Source organism: Anolis sagrei, chromosome 3 (genome assembly GCF_037176765.1).
Source record: "Anolis sagrei isolate rAnoSag1 chromosome 3, rAnoSag1.mat, whole genome shotgun sequence".
NCBI lineage: Eukaryota > Metazoa > Chordata > Lepidosauria > Squamata > Dactyloidae > Anolis > Anolis sagrei.
The window spans coordinates 97929308-97949449 of record NC_090023.1 but is presented as its reverse complement, the minus strand read 5'-3'; the positions used below and the strand labels follow the sequence as shown (position 1 = coordinate 97949449).

Sequence of the window (20142 nt, the reverse complement as noted above, 5' to 3'; positions counted from 1 at the left end):
CTAAACATCCATACTGCCAAGAATCACACCTTATAGAATTTTTGGATTTGTAGTGTGTTTGTGGCATCTGAGCTTTCTGACAGAGAGGGGTAAATTCATCACAAAACTGTAAGTCCCAAAATCCCATATTTTGAGCCATGGCAGTTAATGTGGCATTAATCTGCTACAATTCTACCATGTGCTGGATTAGAACTCTTGAGAGAGTAGGAGTCCTAATCCAGAATATTGTAGAATTCATGTCCACTCAATGACCTGGGACAAGTCATCCTCTCTCAGTTTCTTTCCAGGAAAAAAAAAACCACCTTGTAATATCATTCCCATAAAACAATATAAATTTGAAAGCACATAATCAAAACAATCTGGTATTGGCATGAATCCTCACTGCAGTGATAACATTTCCTCTCACAAAGTAGAAAAAACATTCACTTTAAATACAGATTAATGTACTCCTCAATAATACTAGGGTGAGGAATGAACCATCTTTCCCTCTGGTATATTCCAACCAATCAAGTATGTGCCTACCTGTATTGTTCCATCCTTAAATCAGTTGCCTGGTCATTCTGAAATGTTAGGAACGAATTTTCAGTCATACAAACTAAACATCATTATGGTAAGATGATTGTGTGTTGAGATAGGATTTGACTATCACAGGGCAATGAGGAAGTTGCACAGTTTGAAGTGTAGGCACTTGTATAACAGTTCTCCAATCACATGCTCAAGGAGAAATAAATGAGCAACTGTATAGATCCATATCAACAAACTACTTCCAGAAGTGTTATATCAATGAGGAATTGGTCTCATGTAAAACTCATGGGCTTTAATTGCACATCTGAGACTAAAAGTTTCTCTGCTAACTACAAATATGGTATTTTGCACTGAAAGAATAGAATAATTTCCAAGGATATGTTGTTGGGAAAGCCCCTTTCCTTCAATTACTGTAAGGGCAAGGGAGCCAATATGGAGTGGTTGAGTGTAAAACTATGACTGTAAAAGATTAGGCTTTGAATCTCCACTTGTCCACAGAAACCCATAGGGGGGAAGTAGAGAACCCACTTCCAGATCCAGAGAAAAGCAAAAGCAAGCTTCTCCATAAATCATAAATGACTTAAAGGCACATAGCAATAACAGAGAGAACTACAGTTAATCTTGGAAAGAGTAAGTATATATCAATAAGATGGCAGAGGATGTTGTCATTCCTGCCAAATATTAAAATGTTCTGGTGTTTTGACACTCAGAGCCTTGAGTCAACTACCACAAACATTCTGGAGAGCAAGATTACCTTTTTATTTATTTGTTCATTTGCTTGTTTAGAACAGGTTTCAGCCAGAAAAGATCACAGAGTACTGTGCACATTCATCTGACAATCAGATTGCTCTGAGGTTTCCAGGCTGTATGGCCATGTTCCAGAAGCATTCAATCTGGAGAATGCTTCTGGAACATGGCCATACAACCTGGAAAACTCACAGAAACCCAGTGATTCTGAAAACCTTATGCAACCAATCTGACAATCCCCTGCTCCCAGGTTTATAATCCAAGACATAAAAAACAAGGAAAGTAGGATGCAATGTATAACCATAAAATCCTGGCTGCTCTTCTTTTCCTCAAAAGGTCCTAGCAGTCCCAGTTAGTCTGAAGGTAGGGCTTATCGTCAGTCCCTGGAACCAAAATACAGTAGTGCTGCACCTGGCTGCACTTCTCTCCCTCAGATGCCAGAGCAATGGGTCTCAGCAGTGCTCAACAATGGGGTTTTACAAGTTATCTTTGCTTCACTTATGACAGCTCTTCCCGCAGGCACCCTACGAGTTGGGCATAAACAGCCCAGTGTCAGACAGCAAGTTCTGCTCTCAGTGTGGCTATGTCACTGTGGAGTTTTGATTTCTTTCTTTCTCTCTCAATTTCTTCTGTCATTGAAGAAAAATCATTCATTTAAGAGAAAAGGAATGTTCAGGGATGCCACCACTCTCTCTAATTATGAAGTCAGGAACTGGGTGCTAAGAGACACAGATCCAAAGTAAAGCAGCATTAAGAAAGAGGCAGGAACCCTGAGGTTTGTAGAACACCACTGAAAAGAAAAGAAACCCAAATAATACTCCTCTTATCAGCTCAGTGAAGGTTGTAGTTAAGGCTCAGTAGGAAACCTTCAATGGGTCAATTGCTCTATGCCATTAAAAATGGTGTAAACTATCCTAAAGAAACATAGGAGCCAGATTAAGGTGTCAGTTTCATTGAAGAACAGTGGATACATAGAAGTCAATCTTATCTCTAAGACTAAATGTTTTAATAGTAGTAGTAGTAGTAATAATAACAATAATAATACTTTTATTTCTTACCTGCCTGTCCTCGTGGTTCAAGACGATTTTACAATGTAGATAAAACACAATCATCATAAACATTCTTTAAAATACACATATTAAAACATATTTCTACAAAATATATATTCAAATACACAGAGCAAATTAAAACACAAGATGCGAGTTTAAAATTAATGATTAAAACTTACTGTGGTTAGGCCTTTTTACAGCATTAACCAACAATTAGATTTACGGGAGGGCTACCCTGAAGAGAACAGCAGAAGAACTGGTGAGGCTAGCCTGGTTGAGAAGTCAACTAAAACTATTATAGAAGTTAGGAATAACCCCAAGGATTTAGCACAGTCAGTTGCTAAGTTCCCACTCTGTATTTCCTATATTATCCTAAATGCACCAGATCCTGTCTGATGTTGGAAAATATGCAGGGTTAGCTCTGGTCAATTCTGGGACTGAGGCCATCAAGAAATTCCAAGTGCAGAGCAAGGAACAAGTAAATGCTAGCCCCAAATATTCCTTGCCGAAGAAAGCCCTATAAAATCCATGGAGTCACAATAAATTGACAGGAGATGTTTACATTCAAACACAACATGATTTAAATCACTCCACAATGATAGTTCTTTCTACATTCTTACTCTCTTAAATGTTAGTTTCTAGCATTTTCCTGATAGAAGTTTGTGATCTTGCTTTCAGTGCATACCGATATCGCAATTTTTTGCTTTAGCCTTTTGCCTTGATGGTTGTTTTTCCTTCAGCTTCAGCTGTAAACCCACTTAAATAAAAAACACACACCTTGTGAGGGAATTGCCTGAGGATCACAGTGCAAAACTGGCAAGACAGCTGTGTCTAAAGGGAAATTAGCGATGAAGTGCTTGAATCAGATTGCATCCCATTTCACTCTTTAAAATGCAGACACTTCAGTGCAAAATTCAGCAGAGGCCCAGAGGAATAGACTAACAACAACTTCTTTGGTTGCTCAGAATTTTCCTCTCAGCAGCCTCTCAGCCTGCTCTCAGAAAACAAACCTCAACAGCTTGTAAAATTCTCAGGATCATTCCTTTTTAAAAAATTAAACTGAAATGCTTTTCACCTGTCCAAATCAAACTTTTGACTCATTGGGACAAAAATATGCAGTGAAATCACATTTGTGAAAAAGAAACCAACTATTTTTAACCAATTTGTTCATACTGCCTGCTAAAAAGTCCTTAGATTTTTCTTGCTGCTTTTAGTATAGTGTGCTTCCTATAGTTTAGGTATTTCAAAGCTTTTACGTGCAATTTCTTTCTCCTTTTTTCTCAGCATTCAGTGAACCCTCCTTGGGGTGAATTCAGAATAGTTAGAATAGGTACAGAGGTGATATGACTATTTATCATCCCTGGTAAGGGTTGTGTTGATTGGATGCATCACAAGTTGGGAATGTGGCTCACCATTTTCTGACGTATCTTAAGATGTCATAAAAATTGTAAAGGTATGGTTAAACACAATTTATTGGTGGCTGGTTACTACCATCAGCACTGTTTCTTCACACCAGAAATACAGTCAGGAATGATTTCAGTTGGTGATTTATCACAATGAAGTATTTGAGCATTGGACTATGACTCTAGGTACGAGAATTTGACCCCCGCTTGGCCATGGAATCCCAACTTGGTGATCTTGGGCAACTCATGGTGGCTTGTTCTCAGAGAAAGCATATCCTCTCTAAGCAAATCTTGCCAAGAATACGCTTTAACAACTTTGCATTAGGGTCCCCATAAGTTTGAAATGACCTGAAGTTACAGAATAGCGATTTTCCAGACGCTATATAGATCAATTGAAAATTATTGATTGTTGGGATGTGAAAATTCCTAGATTCTATCATATGACACCAGCTGTGAAATAGGGCTCGGGTACAATATGTTTTTTCCCCTTTTTGATCACAATATTCTGAATTCTGCTAATCATAAGGATATTGTTAAGTAACAATTGAGGAGAAAAATCTACTCTTGCCATTTTTCTCTCATTTAAAATTAAAATAAGTATCATTGCACAGTTACACACAGATGGCTCTACCATTTTGGGAGAAAAGAGAAATCAGTTCAGGGACGATTGCAACAATGTAGCTAGAGAAAACTGATGGCAGGACAGTTTGTTTTATTTATCATGACAGAAGTGAATTGAAAATACAGTTATAATGTATTAAAAAAACACACACAAACAAGGTTAAAAACTTGGCATTTTGCTGAATTTCCTTTGACCAGAAGCTGGCTATTTTGAGTGCCTCTGGTGTTGCTGTAAGAAGGTCCACCATAGTGCATGTGGCAGGACTCAACTCTAGTAAATGGTCTGTGGTTTGCTCTTCTCCACACTTGCATGTTGTGGACATGGTGTTTTGGATTTCAGCTCCCACAGTTCCTAACTTGGTGACAAGGTTGGGTTTCCCATTCATCAGAAGTTGGTGTGCTATCTGATCTGCCTTTATGTTGGCATGTGTATTAGTTTGTGAAGGATCATTGCTCAACCGTCTTAACAGCCTCCATGCTTTCTGACTACTCTTGTCCATATCGACTCCTGGTATCAACTTTACCCACTGTTCTTTCTTGGCTTCAGAGATGCAGGACAGAATGCTCTGTGCTGCCTAAAGAGTTTGCTCACTTAATGGGTCTTCATTGTTCAACAGAAATATTGTTCATATTGTCATGGATATGGCTTTTTTAAAAAGTGTCTATCTCTTCATTGGTGAGCTGACTACAGCATTTAGACTACAGCATTTAGAATACAAAAAAATATTTAGCAGGCTTTCAAAAGAATTACTCCTGTTAATACTTATAGTGGAATTATTTCATTGGCAAACCTACACTTCAGACTATTGTGTATTTTGCCATCAAGCCAGGATTACAAAGGGCAGCTTCCCTGTGATAGATTCTCCATGCATCAGCTTGTATCATACAAAGTATGGGAAAGTTTCTGAGAGTTGTAGTACAAAGAGAAGGTAAATTTCTCAAACTTTGGAAAATATTAACTTGGTACAAGGTGATGTTGAGGATTCTGGGAGTAACAACAACAACAGCAACGATAATATTTTCCAAGTTTTTGACAAGTTGTCTTATGACATCACACATAGAATCTCCATAGAATCACTCTTGGACATTCTCAGTAATGGCTAAAGATGAAGAGAAGTTTCTCCATGTGAAACATATGCAGTGAAACAAATAAGAAGTTTATGCAGACATTACAGCTGTCTGCATGGACTACACAAGGCCTGTTAGCAGCACCACCATGTGGAAAGTATGATAAGTAGATCAGTTCAGTTTATCACAAGATGAATGCATGCAGATTCTTTTTAAATCCTTGATTTTATGTTTGTGTTCTTTTGATAGGATATGATGGTTTTGATTTATCTGATGCTATTGGGATGACAGGTAAGTGTGTTGGTAAAAAAATTAAATCTAGTATTGTTTCCTTATGCAAAGCTTGAGACAGAAGTGAATATAGTGTGCTGAAGCAATGAGATTAAAGGAAGAAAACAAATACTGAAATTCAAAAGAAACAAAAAGATAAGATGCAACATGTTTATTTTGACTGGATACAGATTTCACTTTTCAGGTTGTAACCAAAAGGGGCATATTAGCCATGTTTAAATATTTGAAAGTATACCATATTGAACATGTAGCAGGTCCCCCCCCCCCCCCCCCCGCTGTTCTAGAGACAAGGAGTGCATATACATTCTGGAATTAAGGCAGTTTGACATCACTTTAACTGTCACAAGTCAATACTATGGAATCTTGAGCTGTATTTTGACAGCATTTTAGCCTGTCAAAGACTGCTAGTGTCTCATCAAGCTACAGCTCCCATGATTCTATAGCATTGAGGCACAACAGATAAAGTGGTGTCAAACTGCATTAATTCCAGAGTGTAGAAATGCACCCTAGGACACTGAGCAATAGATTCAAATTTCAGGAAAAGGTGTTCTACCTGAATATTAGGAAGGACTTTCTGATGGATAGTGGAGTATGCTGCCTCAGAGTGTGGTGGAGTCTCTCTTTCTGGAGGCTTTTAAGCAGAACTGCAGCCACAGATATACTCTGACCACAAATTGTTTTCAGTCTGATATGCTGGAATATATATACTTATGGTAGTTGTAGTGCATCATATCTTGAGGCCAGAAGGATGGAGATTATTGCTTTAGAAACTCTGAGAATACAGTCCAGGAGAAAAATACAAGGGGTATGCACAGCTGAACCTTGGCCTAAGAACAGTGCCAGATTTAGGACAAATGAGACAATGTGCTAGTGAAGTTATGAGGCCCCTTCCTCCATTGTTCCTTGAAGGAGACAAGCCTGGTAGGCCTACACTGTCTGCTTTGTGGCCAATTTCCATAGACTATCAATTCTATCATTATGTCTGGAATGACTTCAAATTCAGAATTGCACCATATAAGGAAAATCCATCGTAAAAAAAAAAATTGCGGCAGGAAGAGTCCTCCCCCGCCTGACCAAACAATACAATAATTAAAATGAAGATCAGTTTTAACAAATATAAACTTATTAGTATTTCAATGGGAAGTGTGGGACTGCTTTTGGCTGATGAGATAGGATTGTTATTGTTGTTGTGTGCTTTCAAGTCGTTTCAGACTTAGGTTGACCCTGAGTGAGGGCCAGGTAAATGACCTTGGAGGGCCATATCCAGCCCACAGGCCTTAGTTTGAGGATCCCTGTTTTAAACCTAACTTTAAATTTACAGCCTTTTTTCAAATGTGCAGAATCATTTTTTAAACTTTTAATTGATATTTTTCATAACAGAATCATGTTTTGAACTGCATGCTTCAGCACACAGCTACCCAACATAATAATTATCTGCCATAATTAAAATTACACAAAATGTAAAGGATAAAGCCATCTGAATTCTCCATACGTGTTCCTCTGTGCATTTATATGAATACATAATCATGTTCAAAAGGGCTTACTCCTTGGTAACTGGGGATATAATTACAATTCAGACATGTTAATAAAAACTCTAGTTATTTGTTATTTAACCATATTGTGGGAAGTTTGCTTTTGATAATCTATCCATAGACTGACTTTGATTTATCTGGTTTAGTTACCAAGCGGCCTAATCCAACCACCAAAAGACCACCAGTAGGTGAGTATCAGATTACATTTGAGTATGAATGACTGAAGTCACCATGCTTGTGTGTATCTGCAAGATCCAAATCTACGAATGGAGCTATAAACATAGCCTTCAGGTTTAGTCCCAAAATTCTGTACTGAATTTTGATAAAGAATTCTACTTTCCCACCTGTTTTTACCAAACATGTGCTCCTTTGACCATTTAATTATTATATTATTTATTTCTTATTTATATCTCACTTTTTCTCTCCACAAAGAAAACTCAAACTGGCTTTCTACATTAAAAGCATTTCAATACATTTGACAGAAGGATAACAGGAAGGGGACCATTCTGACTTCCCTGGAAAGAAGGGAGTTTCAGAGTGGAGGGGCAGCCACTGAGAAGGAAGGCCCTCTCTTTCTCACCAACGAAGCTTGCAATGTTCATGTCACATTTGCATCAGAGTAAACAAGTTTGGCAAACTCTCTCCATAGTGACCTTATAATCTAACTTTACATGAAATTAGCTTTAAAAATGAAAGTGAGAAGATGATCTTTTTGTTAAAGAAAAAAACCTGCTGATAGATTTTATATTTGGAAATGCTTATAATCAATAGGTGACAACCCCAGACCCAATCTATATCCGGATCTTCGACCGCATGGAGGCAGCCAGGGAAGTGATGGTATGATTTATTTTCACTTACAGATTCATAACATATGTGTTCATTTGGATTTCTGGGTTTTTTTGTTTTGTTTTTTACTTCTGGTCATCAATATAGTTCTGGAAATGTTTATCACAAACAGGTGGGAACTCTAGACCTAAGCTCTACCCTGATCTTAGACCTCATGGTGGTCATGGAAATGATGGTAAGAATAATTTTCATAGTTAAGATATCAAAAGGGATAATTTATTAAATTTTTGTTTAATTGTATTGTTATCAGTTGTTTGGGGTAGCATTTTAATGTCTTCAACCTTCTTTTCCAAAAGTTTGTAGGAATGTTTAGGTCCTATCTTTTTTTATGAAACAATTTCATTAGCATAGTCTAAACTTCCACTTCTAAACTGTTGATGGGTTTTTCCCTCTATTGTTTTTTGTCTCCTTATCAAAAAAGTACCGTAAACATCTGACAAGAAAAGAGCAATCCTAGAATATATTATCCAGTGTTGTCATAGTACCACACTTTTCAATAATTAATATGAAATAGTAGGGTAGGTCATTTAGGCATTTAGGGACTTATCAGCTTTCCGTAGGGCATGTAAGACATATTTGTTTCGAATGGCCTTTGATCTTTGATTGCTGTTTTTAAATTGTTTTAAATTGTTTTTAAATTGTGTTCAATTTTATCCTGTTCTTGTAAGCCGCTCTGAGCCCCAGGGGAGTGGCAGCATATAAGTTCAAATAAATAATAAATAATAAATAAATAAAGATGTGCTAACTGTTGTAATTCAATGTTAACTACTCATACTCATTTTTAATTTATTTGCATTTGATGTTGAAAACATTGGTCTCACTTCACAATAGTCATACATTTGCCACATGCTTTCATATGTTCTAGATTCAGATTTCAATCTAGAGGATGCCCTTGTTGGTGGAGGAGGCAGTACTGGCGGTGGTGGCAGTGCTGGTGGCAGTAGCGGTAACAGTAACAGTGGTGGTCATGGCAGCATTGGTGGTCGTAAGTATTTCCTTTAAAAGAAGTTTGATGTAAATCTAGAAATTGGTAGTCTTGAATAGGTTTATGCCAGTGGTGCTAATATCACTTACAGTAAATAAACACAAGCCAAATCTAAACTAATACAGCTTGAGGATTCCTTATCCAAAATACTTGGGAGTTTTGGATTTTAGATTTTTCTCAGATTTTGGAATGCCTGTATATTTGTGTGTGTGGGTGTGAGTGTGTGCATGCATATATGGGTATCTTGGAAATGTGCCTAAGTCTAAATATGACATTTATGTTTTGTATGGACCTTATACAGAGAGCTAGAAGATAATCTTTATACAATATATTTAATACTTTTGTGCATTAAACAAACTGTGTATATTGAACAATCATAATGCAAAAATGTCCTTGTCTCTAATGCCCTGGTAGACAATTTTGGAATTTCAGATAAAGGATACTCAATCTCTAGTTTAGTAATTTGGATTTACTGGTTTGGGGATCTGAGCTTGGATGTCTTTATGCATTTATGATGTGATGCGGGGGGGGATGGACGGACAGAGAGCTGTGGATTTTTAGGGCATCTTTAACAGCATGGTCCGACAGTACCTATGTGATCCCCAACTACCCATAATGCCCATGTGTTAGCTTGAAATTCTGTGTGGTCAAGCTTCAGGCATAGAGCTCTGCCTGCAGCTTGACCTACTTTGTTATTAAATTATTTCTATAACTATTTTTATATATATTTTATTTTCTAATGGATTGGGGATTCTGTGACCTAATTTTACAACCCATGCATGGTACGCAAAAGATGTGCCAAGGTGGACCATTCCTGTTTTTCCCTCTGAATGTGATCAGCAAGACAGATCTATACTGGTCATTATTTTGTGTGTATATGTGACGAGGGAGGGGGGCATCCTGTCATTTTTATGTCAGTCTTGTATTATCTGGGTATGTTTTTCCTTGCCTGAGTGGGTAGAGCATAAATTGGAAATGGTGTATGGTGACTTCAACCAACATGAAAGATCCCATTGCATTGTTGCATGGGTTTGAGCAGATAGTGAACTGATGGCATCCAGCCAGTGTTTCAGGTAATGCCTGAATCCAGCAGCAGTTTGTTTTGTGCTCGGTGTCTGGCTTTTCTCCAGTTGGCATGTCTGTTGTTCATGCAAGGAGGTTCAAGAGTGTGGGGAATTTACAAACACTCATAGAAATTGTGTTCTGTGATTGTTATGCTCCAGTAGGATACAAACTATGGTTGATTTTTTAAAAAGCAAAAGCAGGTTTAGAAAAGAGTTTGGCAGGGGCTGCTTAACTTTTGCTTTGTCTACTAGTTCAAGGCTTAAACTCAATTTTTCCCTTGCTAGGTTTCACACTGTGGACTCTTAAGTCTGATGGTAGAATGGCAGAGGAAGAAAGCTATATAGTAACATACTGCAGATGGGGAAATACATGCTTGCAAAAATGTGAAATACCCTGGCCACATACACATACAGATGCCTTATATCAAGTTGGATCTTTAGTCCGCTTAGCTCAGGATTGCCCACCACTTGAGAGGAGTTTTTAAAACAAGAGTCTTTTACAGGTAGAAATAGTTTAAGAGATTATACCTGAGCACATCTATTCAGAGAATATGGTGACTTATTCATCTTTAAAATACTGCTAAACCATTAGAGGCTTTTTTTCCTAGAAAAGAGAAATGAGGATTACCATACATTTGAACAGATGCTAGCTGGTCATGTCACAGTTAAAGACAGAAACTTTATCTTTTGTAAATGAAGCAGAAAATTGTCTGCAAAAAAATGGCTTTTTCATGAATCTTTACACCTTGAAGAGTAACATCAAATTTCCATCTTTTTAGATGCTTTTAATGATCTGGATCTCAATGATGGGAAACCTCTACCACCAGCAGGTATGGAATAGTTTTTCAGGTTCTTTCAACTAGTCTTGTGTCCCTTTCTATGTTTTCAACATGATGGCATCTCTTAGATAACCCTCTTTTGACCCACAACTCAAAATAATTCCTATGGCTGACCATCTCTGCCATGGAGGATAAAGAGCTGTATTCTTTATTTTTATAGAAGGTTGTGTCAACCAAGACTACAATGAATGCAAGTAATGGAGAGGCATTTTTTCTGATTTCCTTTCCCCCCCCCAACATCCTAAACTTGTTTGAGAGATTGCTGGAGGGAGTGCAAACTTGAGTGGTGGAGAGAACTGTAAATAAAAATTGCAGAAATCCACTGAAGGATCATATTTGATTTCATTACTTTTGTACCTGCAATTTGGTCAATGAAAAAGGAATGGGCTCAGATTCATTCAGTAACCTTCTTTATAGTTTATACTCTCATATAGCATGAGTGCACAGGGTTTTTTTTTTGTCCAGATGTTTTTGGATGTTTGTCTCTTGTTGGTTAGGTTAGTCTGGTCCAAAAAATTTGAATTAATTATATTGTTCAGTATATTGTATCATGATAAGTTAAGTTACTTCCCACCTCTCAAGCCAGAAGGGAGAAGCTGTGACAAGCTTAGCCGTAGCTGCAATTATTTCATAGTTTATTATTTCATAGTTCATTAAAAGGTTTCTTATTATAGCCTATACAAAAACATAGCTATTAATCTGGTAGTACTGTATGAACATCTTTTTAATTTATCAATTACTTTTAAAAAACTATTTGTTTTGTAAAGTGGATTCTGTAATTTGAGCTATCTGTTCTTTAAGCAAATAGTGTCATATATATCTGTAAGTGATTGTGATATTTATAACTAGACCTTTTCTGAATCCAGTACTTAAGATGATTACAAAGGTCAAAACAGAACTTTAAATTTCGTATGATACAAAAATAAAAAAATAAACTAACAATGGCATTGATAGAATAGAACTAACAATCGCAAGTATAGAACTCTCTGCCCCCTCCGGGCAGAGAGTGGTGGAGGCTCCTTCTTTGGAGGCTTTTAAGCAGAGGCTGAATGGCCATCTGTTGAGGGTGCTTTGAATGCGATTTTCCTGCTTCTGCTTGGTGGTCCACAACACTATGATTCTATTATTCTATGATCAAAACAGTTATACATGTTCTTTGGGAGAAATCATGTCATTGCCTCTGTTTCAGGCGAGAGACCACATGTTTCAGATCAAGGTGGAAATAATGGTAAGTCTGGTACAGAACTTTCATTTTTCATAATATTGTGGATCAAACTACACTATGCAATATAAATATCTTTTAAAGTGTGCCCTGGACCCCACCTGGAATGTGGTACTTACTATCACCCAAAGGCATGCCAGCTTCCATTGACCTCTATAATTGCAGTTTGCATGTAAAGTACATTTCTGAGTGCAAATAGCAGCTGGAGGTGGGGTAATTGATAAGGAATATGCTGAGGCACCGAGAACATTTCACTCAATTGGACAGCTTAAAAACACTTTTCTTAAATATGGGGTGTATAATGTGATGATTTGGTTCCATCCTGTGGTTAAAATTAATTAATGTTAGGTCTTTACCTTTTTTTCTGCTCATGCCAAATCATTTCAATGGAATTCAATACAGGCAATGAAGAGAATGACTGAACTTGTTATATCTTAAGACATTTGATCAACAATAAAAATCTGGTCCCTTAGATCAGTCTCTCCTTTGCTCTTAAGAATTGTTTTTCTCTCTCATGAGATTGTCTATCTGAGGGACTGTGTCTGTCTACCGGGATTGTGGCACAGCTGGCTGAGTGTCAGCTGCATTAAGATCACTCTGACCAAAAGGTCACGAGTTCGAAGCCAGCCCGGGTTGGAGTGGGTTTCCAACCAATTGTGTAGCCTATTGTCGACCTTTGCAACCCGAAAGACAGTTGCATCTGTCAAGTAGGAAAATTAGGTACCACCTTAAGTGGGGAGGCTAAATTAACTAATTTATGAGGCCATAAAAAAGACTCCAGCAAAGCACTCCAGCAAAAAAGCATGTGGGGAATGCGGAAGTACTTCATCAGTGTCGCAGATGGACAATGAAAGCGACAGCTCCCCTAGCGGCTAGAAAAAGTTAAATAGCCTCTGTGTATGTCTGTATATGTTGTAAGTCAAAATTGGCATTGATTGTTTGCCATATATGTGTACATTGTAATCCGCCCTGAGTCCCCTGCGGGGTGAGAAGGGCGGAATATAAATGCTGTAAATAAATAAATAAAAAAATAAATAAATAAATAAATAAATAAATAAATAATACCTAGCTGTCAAAACCTCTAGGAGTAATCCAGTTTTTTCCAGTTTTAAAATGTGCACATATTTGCAATATACCGTAGTAAACAGGGGCCAAAGTGACACTAATTTCTATGCTATAAGCAACATATCTGTGTACTGTAGACCTACATATTATGGGAGAGATCTGTTCCAGGACCTTTAATGTAATATGATGTTCCCATGATCTAAAGCCTATTTTTCTTAGCTGAAATGAGCTTCAGTTGAAACCCAAGACAAAATACCTCTGGAGAACCAACTCTATTAACAGTTAACTGTAGAATCAGCTGGAGGTCTATAAAAAGTACAATTCTCTAGACATTTTCTAGGTCCTCTGAAGCAAGTCTATGGTATTTAGAGACCTTTGTGTATAAGTGAAGCCTCACTCAACAAGCTCATAAATAAATGGACGTACTGTCCATATTTCTAAAAAATGTTGCTTTTCTTATTCTTACCATAGTTGATGCTAGTTCAACAGCTCAGATTACATCTCCAGTTGTGGCTGTAGTGGTGTTATTAGCTGTTGGGGCTCTAGCTGGCTATACTTCGTACAAGCAGAAGCGATACTGTTTTAAACCAAGAGGTAAGACTCACTGTAATAAATTTTATATAACTAGTTATTATAATTTTAAAAGAAATGAATGTTTAAAAAATGCTTCCACTGGATGAAGTGGCCTACAACAAAACTTCAAAACAGGGTAGTTGAACTACCTTTTCCTGAATTACCAAGTAATTTAGGTTGCTATGCTCTATCCATTTACCTGATAGGTGCCACTGAATTCAACCGCATTTGCTTGTAGGTACACAGGTTAGCAGGATTAGCCAGTTTACATTGTACAAGGAGGAGGTGCCTAGTTAACCATGAAATAAATTCTGAAGTTTGTATGGTGATATCTTACTTTGCATGTCCTAGAAGGCTAAATATAGCAGTAGTAGGAACAACAATTTTAATAGAATTAGCATTCATGGGGAAACAACAACAATAATAACAACAATAACAACAATAACTCTGGCAAAAGCCAGTCAAGGTGGTGCAGTGGATAAAGACCTTGGCCTGCATTTAAACACAATCGGCACTGACAAAATTACCATCTGCCAGCTGCAGAAGGCCACCTTACTGGGATCTGCACACATTATACGCCGATACATCACACAGTCCTAGACACTTGGCAAGTGTTCGACATTTGATCCAATACAACAGCCAGCAGAGTGATCTGGTCTGCTGTGGACTCATCTTGTTGTGTTTCAAATAATAATAATATTTATATTTTACTCTATCTCCCGAGGAGACTCAGGGTGGAGTTAATTATTTTAAAGGAAGGCTTTTGTGGTGGTGGTGGTGATGGTGTGCAAGTAATTTCCAACTTATAACAGCCCTACAGACCACATGGCTTTCTCAATTTGGGGAACTTTTCCACACCTTTTTTAAAACCTAAAAGAGTGTGCCTTGCCAAGGTAATCCAATGAATTTCCCCAGTCAAGTAAAAAGTTAAATCCTTTTCTCCAATCCTAGTCCAACTCTCATACCACTATTTATTGACTATCAAGGGCTCATGAGGCCATGCACTCAATGGCTTTAGATCTGTTCCTAACAAGAGAGATAATAATAAAAGTTTTAATTTGCTTTAGGTGTATTGTTATTTTGTGTATTGAGGCCTTGGCCTTTGTAAGCCGCATCGAGTCCTTCGGGAGATGCTAGCGGGGTACAAATAAAGTTTAATAATAATAATAATAATAATAATAATTATTATTATTATTATTATCTATCTATCTATCTATCTATCTATCTATCTATCTATCTATCTATCTATCTGTGTATATAATAAAAGTCAAAACTTGTATGCGGAGGACAAAAGTGTGGCGGGAGGAGTATGTGCCAGCGTTCTGATTGGCTGCCGCTGTGGTGCTATTTGCATATGGTCTCTGATTGGCCAGCTTCAAGAGGAGCCCCTGGTGGAGAAAAGAGTTCATGACAGAAACGGGGACATGAGAAGGAAATTTGCATATGGTCTCCGATTGGCCAGCCTCAATTCCAAGATTCCGAGATGACAAAGAGAGGAAAGGAAAAAGCCAGAGGGGGCTGAGTCAGACAATTACCAATACAGACCACACTTGGCACACAGAGCCCCCATGACCCACTGGACATCCTACTGCAGTTTGGAGGAGGATGAACCATGGATGATGGGACTTGCAGTACCATCACTCACATTCTGAGACCGCTGTTAACCTCATCCAATGACTGATCAGGACCAAACTTGGCACATAGACCTCTCATGACCCACCTTATGTCCTGGTGTGATTTGACCATAGATTATGGGACTTGCAGTACCTTTGCTCAATTCCTGAGACCACTGCAACCCTCATCCAATTACCGATAAAGACCAAACTTGGCACACTGAGTCTCCATGATGCACTCTACATCCTAGTGCGGTTTGGAGGAGGATGCACCATGGACGATGGGACTTGCAATACCTGCACTCCCTTCCTAAGACCATTACAACTGCCAACAATGATGGATCAGGACCACAATTTACACAGAGAGTCCGCATGACCCACTCTACATCCTGGTGCGGTTAGGAAAAATTTGTCAATGGATGATGGAACTTGCAGTCACTTCACTCACTTCCTGAGACCACTGACTGATCAAGACCAAATTTGGCACACAGAGTCCCCATGACCCACTCTACATCCTGGTGCACTTTCAAGGAGGACAGACCATGGATGATGGGACTTCAAGTACCTCCACTCCCCAAGACTGCTGCAACCCTCACCTAATGTCTGATCAAGACCAAACTTGGCACACAGAGCCCCCATGACCCACTCTACATCCTGCTGCAGTTTTGGAGGAGGACGGACAATGGATGATGTGACTTCCAGTACCTTCACTCACATTCTGAGACCTCTGCAAACCACATGCAATGACTGATCAAGACCAAACTTGGCACATAGACCTCTCATGACCCACTTATGTCCTGGTGTCATTTGGAAAAAAATGGAGATGGATGATGGGACTTGCAGTAACCTCACTCACTTTCTGAGACTACTGAGACCCTCGCCAATGACTAATCATGACCAAACTTGGCACACGGAGCCCCAATGACCCACTCTATACCCTGGTGCAGTTTGGAGGACAGACCATGGATGATGGGACTTCAAGTACTTCCACTCCCTTCCCAAGATTGCTGCAACCCTCATCTAATGACCGATCAAGACCAAACTTGGCACACACAGACCCCATGACCCACCCTACATCCCGGTGCTGTTTGAAGGATGGATGATGGGACTTGCAGTACGTTCACTCACTTCCTGAAACCATAGTGACACTCATTCAAAAACCAATAAAGACCAAACTTGGAACATAGAGCCCCCATGGCCAACTCAACATTCTGGTGAGGTTTGGGGGAGTACAGACTATGGATGATGGGACTTCAAGTACCTCCACTCACTTCCCAAGACCTCTGCAACACTCATCTAATGACCGATCAAGTCCAAACTTGGCACACAAAACCCCCATGACCAACTCTCCATCCTGGAGCAGTTTGTAGGGGGATGGACCACAGATAATGGGACTCACAGTAACTTCGCTAACTTCCTGAGACAACTGCGAGTCATATAAATAACTGATAAAGACCAACCTTGATACACAATTCCTTTCTCAAATAACCCGGGCAGCGCTGGGTCCCCAAGCTAGTAATAAATAAAAGAAGAACAATAAAAATGGTTTTCTATTTGAGAATGCAAAGGACTCTCCCCTTTGAAATCTCAAACATGTTTTATCCATTGTGATACTAATTGTTCTCTTTGAAGGAAGAGAGAAATTATTTCCTTAAGAAGCCAGTTTTGTCAGGTCTGGGGGAAAAATTAGGCTATGTGTGTGGCAAATTTAGTACATAGACGTCAGCTTGAATTGTTTTACCATCTGCTTAAAGCAATAAGGTATGCATTTCAAATGGTATAGATTATTCTTTTTCTGTGTTACTTAGTCTGAGACAGTGGGAGAAAAGAAATGAAGGGTCAGGGCTTCCAGTACAGTCTCAGTCAAATCTACTTGGAAGCAATTCTAGTGTGTTCAGTGGAGCTCATTCCCCAATAAAGGGATGAGAAGATACAGCTCTCCAGATATTGTTGGATTGACTCTCATTCACACTGGCCTGCGTTGTCAATACTGGGGATCCTGGAAATTGCAATCTAACAACATCTGGAGGATGATGCTTTCCCCACACTATTAGAGTCTGTCTACACCAGACATGGGCAGACTTTGGCCCACCAGGTGTTTTGAACATCAACTCCCACAATTCCTAACAGTCTCAGTCCTTTCCTTTCCCTTCTCGGCCACTTAAGCAACTGAGGGGGGAAAGGAAAGGGCCTGAGGCTGTTAGAAATTGTGGAAGTTGAAGTCCAAAGCACCTGAAGGGCCCAAGTTTGCCCATGTGTGGTCTACACCCAAGTGCAATTTTGATAGAAAACTAAAATACCGTACTTATGTTGCATATTTTTAATAAATGGTTGCATTTAATAATTGATTTCTGTATTTTAAATCAATGTCAATTTAGGTGCAGCAGTTGTCTAAATCCTCAAGAAACTGGGAAAAAATGACTTCATGAAGATTACCCAAGTTGTTGATGCACTATGTATATGATTTTTGTGTATAAATCATCTCATGGAGATTTTGTGCAATATGACATTTTACCTTAATAAAAAGGAAGAATTATCTTTCTAGAATTAGATGTCTATTTAAGAAGTCTTTATGAATTAATGTAACATAAATGGGTCTAAAATACATATTTTCTATGAAACAAATGTTTTTATACTACATTTTCTGTTTATTCAGAGATGGTTGTAACTGTGGTAGTTTTGGGTGGTACAAGAACCCATTTGTCAACAATCAGAAAAACAACAACAAAAATGGCAATATGTAAATGCACACCTATCAATATGCTTGTTTCATTCAGCCGTTATCTCACTGAGGCTGCTGTATCATTAAAATTTCAATGAATCCCTCTTCGTGCTTACAGAAATTGGGTAAACCCATGTCCAAAGAGGAAAGCATAGTAGCCCCATTTCACTGTGCTCTCTCTCACCCAGGGAGTGAGAATCTGAACAGAACAGTTTTGCTATGTTTGGAGTCTCACCATGATACCATAAAGTCATTTTTATTTTAAAAAAACCCATATTCTTTCCAATCATATACAGTGCCTTGCGTGAAATGGAAACTTTGTTCCTCTGAGAATAATGAAACTGGGGACAGAACTGGCATGCTTCCTTCTTCATATGTTGATACAACATGCTTTCTAAACTTCCAAATAAGGCATCATAAGGCATCTGGACCTTGAGCAAAATTTATTTGGGATTGTCTTGTCCATAAAATTTTATTTGTGTGCTAAGATCAAACATAAATGGACTGTTCTGGGGTCCTCCACTGTGGAAATTAGGCAGGGCCTTTCAGTCGTGGCTCCACAGAGAAGGAATGTCAACTCCATGCAAATTTCCTTGGTGCTCTCACTGTTATCTTTCAGGAGCTTAGAAGAGGTTGTTTTATTTTCTTCTGCTTTTAATAAACCTGAAATTTAATATTTGTTTTATTCTTTAATGCTGTTGGTGCTACTGCTTTAAGCAAGTATATTCTCAACTTGTTTTGTAATTTTGAGATTGAATTAAATTCATTTCTCATTAATTATCCAATGTATTAACAGACTAAAGTATTAATATTGGTGAGAAATTGATTTAATTGAAAGGAACGAGATTTGCTTTGAAGTAATCCTTCAGAACCAGTGTGGCAGGCCAGGGTTTGATTGCCTACTCAGCCATGGTGACCCTGGTCATTCACACTTTCTCAGAGGAAGGCAATAGCAAGTACCAATAAAATTTGGTGACTTGAAGAAATTTACCAATAAGAAGTCAACCTGAACTGTCTGTGTGTATTTACCTGCATAACCAGATGGTCTGAGTGCTATTTCAATCCACTGGCAAAAAAGCTCACCTCTGAGTCTGAATGGGTGACCTCTTTTATTGTGATTGGCAGAGATATCTGTTCAATGTAAGTTATCAAATGTACTGGGGATGTTTTACATAGATTGCTGCCGTGCAGAAGGATTTCTGGATTGGCCGCATGACATTTAAAGGGTTAGGCGATGGTATTGGGCTTCCACTGTGTTCTATAACGTTATGGGTTTTTCTCTTTGAATAAGGAATGAACAATTTTATCCCAGTTCTCTATGTCTCCATTTTTAAAAACCATAAATTGCCACTGCCATATTTGCTAGCATAACAGTTATAGGAAGTGGGCAGAAGTCTAGAAATCTTAGAATGGACTTGTGTTCATTTCCATTTTGAAGAGTGAGTCCAAGTGTACTGGGAAAATATATTTCTATGCTGCACACTGAAATAAAATTGAAAAAGCCTGTGGTGGATTTTTGTGTGTGCATATCAATTCCTCCAGGAGTAGTAACTGAATGTTTGTCCTTTCCCCATCCCATGCATTTACCCCATAAGCAAGCAGTTTACTTGTGTGGAGGCATCCTGATTTTCAAACAATGAGTCTCCATGGTAAGGGAAGGCTCTCTTCCTCAGAAAGTCACCTTCCTCCTCCTCACAGATGTTATCATCATCATCATTATCATCATAGGTTATCCTTGTGGCCCAGTATGATTGTCTTCCAGAAGTAGAGTCTCTAGTAGTATTCGTAGTAGTAGTTTTATTGATTAGCCCTTAGGCCATATCATAATACCAAACCAAATAACAAGGCTTGATAAGACTTGACTGCACTCTACAGAGTCCCTAGTAACTTTAATTCCTATTCTGGATCAACATGGTCTATCAAAAAGAGAAAATCAATTTCCAGATGAAAGGCAGTCCTGACAAGGGTTTGCTTGAC

The 20142-nt window shown here is 38.4% G+C and overlaps 1 protein-coding gene across 2 annotated transcripts in view; it reads left to right on the top strand.

Annotated features, from left to right (window-relative positions):
* LOC132771641 (CD99 antigen-like) overlaps window positions 1–19672 on the top strand; it is a 28080-nt gene extending 8408 nt beyond the window's left edge. Inside the window, exons 2-10 of one of the 2 annotated variants that reach the window (XM_060769873.2) lie at window positions 5663–5704; window positions 7383–7424; window positions 8008–8073; window positions 8195–8257; window positions 8948–9067; window positions 10911–10961; window positions 12160–12198; window positions 13729–13851; window positions 17822–19672. In XM_060769873.2, coding sequence (XP_060625856.2) covers window positions 5663–5704; window positions 7383–7424; window positions 8008–8073; window positions 8195–8257; window positions 8948–9067; window positions 10911–10961; window positions 12160–12198; window positions 13729–13851; window positions 17822–17838 — 563 coding nt within the window. In that variant the 3' untranslated portion in view covers window positions 17839–19672. The remainder of the gene's footprint in view (window positions 1–5662; window positions 5705–7382; window positions 7425–8007; window positions 8074–8194; window positions 8258–8947; window positions 9068–10910; window positions 10962–12159; window positions 12199–13728; window positions 13852–17821) is intronic. The other variant, XM_067466816.1, reaches the window with a different exon arrangement.
* The last annotated feature ends 470 nt before the right edge of the window (window positions 19673–20142 follow it).